The sequence below is a fragment of the Gossypium hirsutum genome, chromosome D10, assembly GCF_007990345.1.
Source record: "Gossypium hirsutum isolate 1008001.06 chromosome D10, Gossypium_hirsutum_v2.1, whole genome shotgun sequence".
In the NCBI taxonomy this organism is placed as follows: domain Eukaryota; kingdom Viridiplantae; phylum Streptophyta; class Magnoliopsida; order Malvales; family Malvaceae; genus Gossypium; species Gossypium hirsutum.
In genome coordinates this window covers 49,056,366-49,069,014 of record NC_053446.1, presented here as the reverse complement: position 1 = coordinate 49,069,014, position 12,649 = coordinate 49,056,366, and the positions used below count along the sequence as shown (strand labels likewise).

Here is a 12,649-nt window from a genome sequence, read left to right as displayed (position 1 = left end):
TTGTGAAATGTGAGTTGTGACTTACTGACTTGTGAGTTTTGATTTTTTAACTTTGTTTGGAGTTCCTTTTCTGTTTATTTGGAGTTTTTGTATATACTTTTTACTTTGTTTTGATTGAAAGCCGATTTTGCAGGTAGGGAATATATTCCCTTTTGTTTTATTAGAAAGTACATTCAGTCATTCACTATTCAGTATTTCACCAGAATCACCATTCACCACTACATCTCTTGATTTTTTTTTAATTTACGGAAACGGAAAATAACAGGAATAGCGGCCCGTTATTGCCGTAATTGGCCGTTATCCGTTAAATTGCGGCCACTATCCACCGTTATCGGTGTGACTCTGCTTCACTCCGTTATTTTCAGCAATAGCAGTTTCGGCCGGTGGCGCTACCGCTATATAATGGCCGCTATTCCAAAAACAGTCCGCTATTTAAATCCCTGATAAGAAGCTTAGTTTCTTCATTTAATCTCTTTTTTTTTTATGTTTGCTTTGTTTTATTGCAGAAACAAGCTATTTAGTGAGACAGAAAAAACAGCAGGCGAGGCAGGTTGCTACTATCACTATCTCACACCCTTTCCTTCAAAACAGTCAACCTTAGCGACTTTTCCACGGGCAAAAAGGACGATGACAACGATGAGGACGATGAGGATGATGATGTTTCTTCGGTAGCTTTTTAAGATACTTTCCTTCTAAATATGTTGATGGACAATTTATATTTTGTTATGAAATTAAATATGTTGATGAATTAATGTATGAATATTATGGTTTGTTGCTTAATTTTCCCAAGTCATTTTGGACTTTGGAGGTATGTGTACTTGTGGGGTTTAACTTATGTTTTCTTATCTCAAAGATAGTTTGAAGCAAAATTAGAGATTTAGTAAATGATAAAACTCAAATTGATTTAATATGGTTTAAAAGCAATGATATTATGCATAGATAATATTTAAATTTATTATGTTATTATGTTATTAATTTAAATTAATTAAATTTGACAATTTTTTGCAGCTTAAAACTTAAAAGCAATAACAGAATATTTAAATTAATTATGTTATTATGCAATATGCATAGAATATTTGTGACATTTTTTGACAGTTTTGGTATTATTTGACAGTTTTTTGCAGCTTAAAACTTAAAAGCAATAGCAGTGCTTATTTCCCAATGATAATATGCTGCTAGTCCTTATTACTTGTATAATCATTTTTATTTTTATTCTCTTTTTTTAAGAATTGATTGTTACCTAAATGTCACAAATGTGTAATTATATACAATTAAATAACATTTAAATTCAATTAGTTGGTAATTTTTTAAACTTAGAGTGTATTAGTGTAATACTACATCAATTCTAACATAAAGTTTATAGATAACATGATGAAAGCTATTAATTTAATTTTTTTCATTATATACAAAAAAATATAATTTGATATTTGATATAACTTTAATAACAATTAGTTTTAACTTTTAAGTAAAAAAAAAGGTCGGGCCGGGCCTGGGCTTCATATTTTTTCTATGGGCCGGGCCTGGGCTACATCTCAGGCCTATATTTCGGGCCGAGCCGGGCCCGGGCCTAGTAAACTGGCTGAAATTTTTTGGGCCCGGCTCGGCCCATGAGCACCTCTAATGCCCAATTGAGACGTATGTATTATGTTATTAAATTTTTCGGAATTAATTTGTGGAGCAGTAATGATACAAATCACCTTAATTATCATTATATGATTTTAAAGATTTATTTCCTAATTTTAATTAGTTAGTCAAGTTGAAATGTTTTTATGATTCTTTTTGTATTATTTATCATTATACGCCACAATGGATTACGTTACATAACTGTCATTTTAAATTCCTATAGTATATATATTAGATATGAGGATGCAAAAAAAGAGAAAAAAATAGTGATGTTCATATTTAGTCATTGTTTTTTAATTTTTTTAAGTTATTAGGTCTTTTGTTTAAAAATTTTCTTTATAATTTTTTATATGTTAAATATAAAGTTGATTTCAAATAAATTATCTCTTTATCTTAAGATTTTATTTAACCGAATTAACTTTTAATTTTATAATATTAAAGTTAATAATATTAAATTGTTAAGCTTAAAATAGAGTAGACACATATTAATAGTATTTATCAAATTAAATTTATATTTTTCAAATATAATATGAGTTAACTACAGTGATTATTTTAAAGTTCAGCAACAATAGATACAAAGTTACAAAAAAAATGAATATTAACAATTTTAACATTAAAACAAATTAATTTAACAATACATATCAAATAAATAATCTGTAAAAAATTATTATAAATATTATTTAAATTATAATATATTAATATTAATATTGATGAATTTTTGTATTATTTTAATATTAAATATTTTTAAAATTAAATAACATTAATATAACCTATTCTAAATTACTTAAGTATTTTTAAAACTATTTTGTAATTAAATTGTTTATTTCAATTTATTAATGAGTTTTTTTTAAGAAATTCATTAAAATTTTAAATATATATTATAAATTTAATATAAACAACCGACTCGTGAATTACACAAAAATACAAACTAGTTTACAATTACAATATCTATACTTACTATTATTTAAGCTCCTGACTGAATTGGTATCACCCTTAACTAAGGTCACCAACTCGGTTAAGGAAATTACAAAAATATCCTTTCATAATTAAAATTAGTTATATTATTCGAGAGTACTTTAGTCTTTTATTTTAAAAGTCAATAAAAATATGAACATAGTGGGATTTAAACCCGAACTAATTGCTTTAGTAAAATCTTTAATTTACCACACAACTAAAACTTTATTTTAATATTTTTATACATTTTAATTTTATTATGCACACTTTATTATTTCTATCAATTGTGTGTGTATATATATATCTATACTATTAATAAAACTCCTAACTGAGTTGGTGTCATAGGTTAATCGAGTACCAACTCAGTTAGAAAATAACTAATATACCCATTTTATTAAATGACTACTACTATTATTTTGGCGATCATTTTGTCTTTCCATACTTTTATATAATTTTTAAATAAAAGAACTAAAATTAACGTATCTAAAAATTAAACTCATATTTGATGGATTTATGAATAAATTCTCTGCACCTATAATAATTCTTAAGTAAACTTTAAAAAGAAATAACTTTTAGCGTAAAATATTTTCTCTCACCAAATTTGTGTATATAGAAAATGTCACTGACTGAATTGGTGCCACAATACAACTCAACAATAACTTACAAATGATGATAACGCTATAATAAATTATTGTGGTGCAATTAATATTATTAATCTAAAGTATTTATATGTTTAAATTTCATTTTACTCACAATTTAATCTATTTTTTATTTTAATATTATACATATTTCATGGGTTATTACAATTAATTAGTTTCAAACCATACATTTAATTATTTGTTGTATGTTATTTTTAAACACACATTTGTGTTCTAAATTCATGGTTTCCACACATATATATGTGTGATAAGGTTTCTAATATTAATAATGTATTTGATTGAATTGGTGTCACAAGTTAACTATATAGCGACTCATAAACAATTTAATCTAATTTTTTTATTTTATATTATACATATTTCAAATGCTATTATTAATTAGTTTCAAGTTATACGTTTCATTATTTATTATATGTTATTTTTAAACACACATTTGTATTCTATATTTATGGTTTCCACATATATACGTGTGCGTGTGACAAGATTTCTAGTCATCGTAATTTTAATCGTATTTTAAAAATGTTGAGTTTTATTTCTTTTAAGTATTTGATTGAGTTGGTATCATCTATCCATCCATCCATCAAGTCTCAACTTAGTTGTGAATTATAAAAAAAAAACTCATTATTTTTTAAGGCAACATATATTACTTTGAGAGTGTTTTGTCTTTTATATTTTTATATAAGATCTATAAAAAATATTTACACATAATGATATTTGAATCTAAGATATTATAACTTTCAATGTCTTAATGCTACCATTTCAACTTAAATTTCATCTTACTTATATATATATATATATATATGTAACACCCCGAATTTTGGGCTACAAGTTTTGAGGTTTGTGGTTAGGGTCAGTGAGTAGGTCGTGCTATTGTGTTTAGTTGCGCGTTTAAGTAATAGAATAGGTTTGTTGGTCTAACGGTTGGTAATGTGCTAGTGTGCCTTTGGGTCTCAGGTTTGAGTCCTTAGGAGTGTTTTGAGGGACCATTTTTGTTTTGTTTTAAAGGTTTAGGTAATTATTTTACTTTTTACCGAGTGTTTATTATTATAATGTTTATGATTATTTTGATTTTTATTTTCTTTTTATTTTCTTTGGACGTTCTCCTCTTTCTTTTTCTTTTGTTTCTTCTTATTTTCTTTTTTGAAAAGCGTGGTGTTGTGGTTTTCGAAGAGCTTTAATTTCTTAGTCTTCGAGTCGGGTTCTGGACATCCTTGATCACAAATCAGGTGTGGGTTTCGTATCTTTTCTAATTTATTTGCGAAATCTCGTTTCAACTCCGTGAAAGTCAATATTTTATGTGTGTGTTCACAAATTGGTTATTTATGATGTTGTACCGTTTTTTTTTATGCTTAGAACTTGTTGATTTGGTATAAGTTTGAGTTATCGAGGGCTAGGAAGTGCTTCGAGGGTGGAAACATGTTTTTTTGGGTTGTTTTAGGGTGGTTTCGTGACCACATGGGTGGCCACACGGGCGTGTGTGCCCCTACACAGGCGGTCCACACGGCCGTGTGCAGTTAGGAATTAGGGTTCCAAGTAAAATTTGGTGCCACACGGCCGTGTGGCTAATTTGGGATTTTTTGTCGATTTCCACATGACCGTGTCCCCTGGGCACACAAGCGTGTGTGTTTAGGAATTAAGGATTTAGAGATTTGGTACCACACGGCCGTGTGGCTAATTTGGGGATTTAGGGATCCCACACGAGCGTGTGTTTTGGAAACACGACCGTGTCTGGTAGGCACACAGGCATGTGAGACCCTCACACGACTGTGTCTGCACTGCATTTATTTTAGCACAAATAGACAAAGAGTTACACGGCCTGTTCACACGGTCATGTCCCTGGCTCACACGGGCGTATGCCTCAGCCACACGATTGTGTGCCTCCCTCCACATGGGCGTTTTGACCCCCGCACGGCCTAGGTTTTTCTACATGGCCAGAACACACGGTCGTATGGTCCTAAGTCAGCAACTTTAGTTCTGTATATGTTTTGATCAGAAATGTGTCTGTGTCTTTCGACCCTTGGCTAGGCTTTAGTGAGGGTAGTTAAGACTCTAATCTAGGCTTCAGCTTATGTGTTATTTGTGACTGAAGTGTGAGATGTTTGATTTTAAACCTAGTTTGCTGGGTGTGTGTGCATATTTGTTTCTGTCTGATTGTCTGACGATGTGTTTATTGTTTCTGTGAGATTGTATGCATACACATACTTGCATAAAGTAAATATTTGGGTTGGTTATAAAGAGAAGGAAGACTAATTCTGATCTGATCTGGTAGTTTAACTGCAACATGTTTGTATAGCGGTTTACCGCAATGCACTGTACAGCATATACGCCAGCCTTGCTGCGTATTATTATCTGAGTGGCTTAGACCACATACATGGTGTGTAGGGTTGGACGGGCCTTTCGAGGTCCTAGTGGTGTGTTTGGTTGGATGAGCTTAAATAGCTCTTTTGGGGTGTGATCGAGAGACGGAGAGGTGTTTTGGCTGGATGGGTGGGTTTTAATACTTGACTGCATTCATATGCATCTGTTTGGGTGTTTTGGGTGTGAGATTACTTGACCGTATTCTGCCTAACTGAATAACACTTGTGTTGAGTATTCTATGAGTGAGTTGGTGTGCTTTGACTGTTACGTGTGTTGGGACGTTGGTTCCGAGTTTGCTTTCTGTTTCTGCATATCTCTGTAAGTATGTTTTGCTATTGAACTGTCATCTGAAGTTCTCTTCGGTAAATCTGTTGTTAATCGTTTTGAACTCACATTGAACTCGTGTAGCTCATCCCCTTTAGTGTTTTCCCCTTTCAGGTACATTTTTTAATTCTGATGCTAGACTTGGTACGCGGAGGTCTCAGAAGCGTCACGTTTTTTTTAAACTGGTTAATAAAGTGTTTTCTATAAATCCAAGTTTTATGTAAATGATTTTGGACTGTAAGTTCTGTTCAAAATATTGTGGTATGAAATTTTGTGTTAAATGTAAGTAGACATTATTTGGATCGAACTACTTTGGGATGAATATCGGGATTTGATAACTAAAAAGTTTTATGTAACCCAAATATTGTTTGTTTTCTCACTTGTTGAACCAAAATTTTTCTACGATCACTTCGGTGATCAATGTGACCTCCGAAATTCGGTCTAAGCTTCTACGTCGGGTTCTAGGGTGTTACAATATATATTTTATAAATTTATTATACAATTTTTTTCACTTATGTGTACCATAATTTAATATTACCCTTTTATTAAAAATGTTTTTAATAAAAAAACAAAGTCAAATTATAAAGAAATTACACCAATAAATTACTGTAAAAAAATATAATTATATAACAAAAATATTTATAAAAATGTTATGAAACACTTTTTTGATTCTATTATGTGTATCTTTTTGTTTTGTTTTTATATAAATTACATAAAAAGATAAAAAAAAAATACCTTGAATAATATATATTACTTTGTAAACAATAATATTTTAATCATTATTCAACCTAGCTGATACTTAAATAATTCATGACATCAATTCAATTGAGGACTTGATATATTAGTACAGATAAAAATAACAATAATTCAAGTTTTCTATCCCATTGGACAAGTAAAACTTTTACTAAATAAAGCCTAACCCAGTCCAGCTACATCCGTAAATTTTGTTTGCAACTCGTAAATTCGGAAGCAAAACTCAAGACATTTAAGGCAAAAAAAAGAAAGAAGAAGCCATTTCTCATATAGGTTTCAAATTTAATTAAATTATATACTTTTTAAGCACAATGAGTCATTACCCTTAAGAATGAAGGCATTACCTTGAAGTCGCTTGGAGACTATAGATTGCTACTGCAATAACATTATCTAAGCTCATACAAAGAATTGGACAAAACTGCCTCTTCTTCTGCACCGAATCCGAAGCAATCAAACATGTCGAAGCAATAACAGAATCGTGCACTGGAATCCAACATTTCATTGAGCTCAATGTCATCTCTCGTGAATTAACGGCACCTTCATGGTCTGCTGGAATATCGTATCTGTTAGTAATGTTGGTCTAAAACTAAATCCAGCAATGAACGGACACTGAAACTGACTGGCTTTGCCTGACCTCCTAATATGGCAGTTTGATGACAAACGTTGCAGATGCCGGTTACTTCAAATGGGGCCATTTGATTGACTCTGTTGATCTCTTCTTCATGTTCGGTGTACCAGAATTCTCTGCAGAATCGTGCCATACCATCTCCATCTGATAAGGACAAAGCAAATCATGTGGTCATTAGATAAACGACTTCAAGATATCCATGTTTTCAATTTCTCACAAAGATTAATCTTAGATCAACAAAAACAAGAAGGGAATTATGGGAAATGGAGAGCCGGTAATTAAGTAGATAATTTATATAGCTAGATTTAGGGATGATGAGAAATTGGAATGTGTCCTCAATAACAATATATAGGGCTTTGCCAACAAACCTCTCCAATAATTACTGTGTCGCCTTCTTTCACTCCAAGCTTCATGAGGGACCTATTCACTCCACAAGCCTCCAGGACATGTTGAAACCTCTTGTCGGAGTCAATGTATCTGTTAAATTCACATGTTATGAGAAAAAGAAGTAACAATAACACCTCTGCATTGATTTGGAGCAGTTAATGTAAGCAAAAAACATGCAATGATGTACACATATAATAACAACTGTGGTTGAGAGAACTTGTTTTGGTTGCAGTTTATGATGTCGAAGAAATACATTACATTGTTACCTAGACTTTTTCAAATGAGAAGGATTCATTTCCAACAGAGAAATGCATACGATCGATTTACCTATGGAGAACCGAATGGCTTACATATCAGTTCCTACAGTTTATAGAATGAACATGCACCATTACAAGAAAAGTGAATTACAAATCAAAATCGAATGAATCACTGAGCAGTTGACGAGGCCAAAGGAAACAAGTGGGTTTCAGACTGGATTTGTCTCATTCCGGTGCATACAGAATCTATAGATCCAATCCTTCAAAATTAACTATAGGAAAATGTTTGTCATAAAAGTGAAGTATGCATATTGAGGCCTTGAAATTCAAAATTCATCCTCTGCATTGCCCTAAAGGTTGCTTTCTTGTCCGACTTCTTCAGCATCCTTTCTTCCTTCAGAAACTTAAAAGGGAAAGAACTGGAAAAGAAAGACTAGAGATGAAAGAATATTAACGTCCAAAGTGCTAATTAAGGGCAAAACAGAGGGAATTAACTGAAATCCATGAAAGTTCATTCTAGGTATTGTATTTACCATTACAGTCTAAAGTGCTGGTCGGAACCGATAGTCAATGCTTAAAACGTGTTCAAGACAAAAGCCAAACTTCATTGTATGGAAATACTATCCGGCTAGTTGCATGACTGACGGGTCAAATACAGTTTTAGTGCAGAATGACACTAATTTAGTATCATATGTCCTACAGTTTATAAGATGAAATAAGGCAGAACAGGCTTGGCAAGTACCACTGAAGTGATACGAACATGATAAACTAAGATAGCATGCACCCAGCAGAAAGACATTGATGGCAAGTCAAGAGAAGAAAAAGCGAGCAGTACAAGCAAGCATCAATAAGAGTTATTAACATACCGCCAGTTTGTCATTTGAACAAAGCGTTGCAACCCAGCTCCATTTACGTACCAAGTACTGCAACTACCATCACGAGTTATCTCAAACTCACTAATAGAGGAGCTACGCTGCTTCTGTACCATATCAGCTACATGGTTCAAATCTTTTGGATCTTCAAAACCTAAAGAACAGCTAGACTTGTCAACAATAAATGCAATGGATTCACGATATGGACTAAGATTCACAAAGGACAATAAGAAAATGGCAAGGATGTTGGTGATAAGGAATTTAATTTTAAAGAATTAACTTATAATAAAATTAACCTTCGAATCCCTCATTGGGTTCTTTAGTTTCTTGAAGAAGTTTGTAGGCGGCACTGATAACTTCATGAGTTCCCTCCCTTTTTACAGCACTCATGCAACATGTTTCGATTCCAAGCCCTTCCAACTTTTCCTTAAAAGATGGCCAATTCTCATATGCCTCTGGAAGGTCCATCTTATTGTAGGCAACTATAAATGGCTTTTCAGCAAGTTCTGGGCTAAACATTTCCAGCTCAAGGCGAACTGCATCAAACTCAAACTCTGGTTGCTGTCCAGAGCCATCAACGACATGTACCTATGTAACCAAAAGTGGAAACGGGATCCTGGTCAGCCTATAAAAACATTTCCTTTACCCTAGCATAGCTTAATGGCTAAAGGAGCCAATTTTAAATAAACCATCAGAAGGCATGAGAAGCAATTATAAATTAAGCCTTGAAAAGCATGTTACAGTAGTTGCAGTATATGAGAAGTCCATACCAGTGCTGAACATCTTTCAGTATGCCGTAGAAACTCATGACCTAAGCCAAAACCCCGGTGTGCTCCTTCGAGTAAACCTGGAAGATCGGCAACAACCATGGTAGAATCATAGTCAAATGAAACTACACCCAGATTGGGAAGCAAAGTTGTAAAAGGATAATTTGCTATTTCCGGTTGAGCAGCACTTATCACACTTAGGAGAGTGCTTTTTCCAGCATTAGGAGCACCCACTATACCAACATCTGCAACTAATTTCAGCTCCAATTCCAACCACCTGCTTGAGAATACCAGACAAAAATAAACAAAAAGCCATCATAAGCTAGTAATTGCTCTTAGTTTCATAAGAAAGCATTGTCAAACTACTGTATGACTTCAAAAAGTTGAACCGCTAGTCTATGTTACTCGAAGCCAAGTATGAATATCTGACATAGGTATCATTAGATCTTTCTATGATTTGGAAGATTCTAGAAAATCATATCCCCATAACCATGTGTTGGACACTAGTATTGGACAGGGTACTTCAAGAAAAATGAAAAGTTTAAGTAATACAGCTAGCAGCTATGTTACTCGTACTTAGGTGTGATTGTCGTACCTGACAAAGGTAAGGTAACCTTTTTTCAAAGTTCTTCCATGAATTTAGACAATCTTTGGAGACCATATCTCCATTTCCATGTTTGGGAGGGTACTTTTAACAAAAATAAGAAGTCAGAGCAAACTTCTAGTACACAGTTTATTATCCATAAACATAGCTTCTGAAAGCATGCACCTTAGTGATTGTGGAGACAACCATGACAAAATCAAAATGAAACAGACTTAAATTTCCCTTTTTTTGGTTGCGAAATTGGCTTCTTTGATCCTTCCAATTGTTTGAATGGCAAGGACATATTAAACAGTATAAAACAATCAAAATACAAGCAGTGCAATGAAACCAAAACTATAAGATGCATTGATCATTCAAAAGCATAGTGGTACTTAGTAGGGGAGCTTGACTAGGAACTCAAAGCTTAGCTTGAATTGCTTTTAAAGTTTGAGCTCGATTTGAGATAAAGAAATTGCTTGATTAAACTTGTTTACCTTACAAAAGAGTTCAATTCTCATGCTCGATTGTTCGACTATGAATAGAAATCTATACTGTTACAAAAAAACTCTATTAACTTGCAGGTGGCTCAAGTCAATTCTTAGGATATTCAAATTCGGCAGACAAGATAAATATATATATATCCTAATTTGAAATTTTCTGGGACCAAATCCGAATAACTTAGGAGCGAAAGAGAAAAGGGAAACTCACATTTCAGGACCCTCTTCTCCATTCTCAGCAATCTTAGGCACCTTATTGTTGCCGGACTTAAACGACGCATTCCCTCTGCCACCTCTTCCACCAGGCAACAACAACGCTCTTTGCCCCGGATACAACAGCTCCAGCAACACTTCATCGTTCCCGGCCTCTCTAACCACCGTACCCGGCGCCACTTTCACCACCACATCCTCCCCTTTCCTCCCACACATCATCCTCCCTTGCCCGTGCGCCCCTCTCCCCGCCCTGTAATGCACACAATTCCGAAACGGTAACAGCGAATTCATCGCTCCGTCAACTTCCAAATACACGTTCCCTCCTCTCCCTCCGTCGCCTCCCGACGGTCCCCTAACGGCACGTACTTTTCGCGCCGAAATGCAACCACTCCATTCCCGCCATCCCCTGCTTTCACGTAAATTTTGGCTCGGTCGAAGCATCGCATAACAGCCGGTACCCCTTTCTCCTTCACTTCCAGTCCCAAATCATCAAACTCGTCTTCTGGTAAATTTACGAGCTTGCCATCGGAATCGTAATAATAAACCTCCTCTTCCCCTTCTTCCTCAAAATCCGAACTTCCATCACCATTGTAAAAATCTACGATTTTTCCATCGAAGGTTTCGTCCTGAAAAACCAAACTTTCATTTTCTTCTTCTTGTTGTTCATTATCATCGTCATCGGTGTCTAACATTTCAGCTTCGGCTTCAGAGGAATCATTGTGGAAGGCGAATTTCGCGACATCGGAATCAGAAAGCTTGATTTCATCAGATTCGTCCAAAGAGGGAACTTCGAACTCGAAATTGAAATCTTCCTTGGGAGGAAGGCGAGTGTAAGTGGTGGCTTGGGCACCCAAAGAAGAAGAAGAAGAAGGCGGAGGTGAAGACAAAGAAAGAGACTTGAATTTATTATTAAGTTTTTTGGGTTTGAATTTGGGGTTAGGGTTTCTTTTAGGAGAGGGTTTTTGAGTTCGGGGTCGAGCTTGAGCTTGAGGTTGAGGACGAGAAAAGAAGCTGGCGGATATGGTAATGGAAGCCATTTTTTACTGTACAAGTAAGTTAACGCCTAAATTCCGAGAGGTTTTCAAGAGGGTTTAAGAATTGGATAAGGAACGGCTTATCCGCCACGTGTCCCTGATTTCTCTTTCAATCCCGGGCTTCTGGATTTTGGAGTAAAGGCCCAATTCTTAAGTTCAACCACGTTTTTTGGACTTATTTATTTTCATTCACCAAACTAATATACAAAAATTGCTAATTATTTTTTAAAAGTTTGTGCTTTTAGCATTTTCCATAAATTGTAAAGAAAAAACTTGAATTTAAATATCAGAATTATGATATTCCAATAAAAAAATTCATTATTAATATTTTGATATATAAATTATAGAGCAATTAAAATTAATTATTTATGAAAATTAATTTAAATATATAAACTATATTCTAAACATTAAAATATAATCATTTCAAAATCAAACATTAAAATATTATATATTTGAAATATATTTCAATAATGAATTAATTCTATACCCCATATAAATATTACACAAAATGTATTAGATTATAAATGAAGGCTAAATATATATATATATTGGTCTAGAAATAAACATTTACATTAAAATTAACTTAAAATTTGGTCCTTCAAATGCACAAAAGTTCATTGAAGTAAAATCACCAAGGTTTGAAAACTGCTCCCTGTATGTGCATTGATTTCCTTTGTGATAGATATGCTTGAGTGAGGCTTGCTCGAAATTAAGCATTAGTGATCTGTAATCATAAACCAACA

At 33.5% G+C, this 12,649-nt stretch overlaps 1 protein-coding gene across 1 annotated transcript; it reads right to left on the bottom strand.

Moving 5' to 3' along the window:
• Nucleotides 1-6,731: 6,731 nt before the first annotated feature.
• On the bottom strand, nucleotides 6,732-11,940 carry LOC107916047 (GTP-binding protein OBGC, chloroplastic). Its single transcript, XM_016845215.2, is given in 7 exon segments — nucleotides 6,732-7,440; nucleotides 7,665-7,773; nucleotides 8,807-8,966; nucleotides 9,109-9,400; nucleotides 9,583-9,856; nucleotides 10,871-11,225; nucleotides 11,228-11,940. Coding segments are annotated over 7 exon segments (1,968 nt in total). The 5' UTR covers nucleotides 11,910-11,940; the 3' UTR covers nucleotides 6,732-7,344.
• Nucleotides 11,941-12,649: the final 709 nt, after the last annotated feature.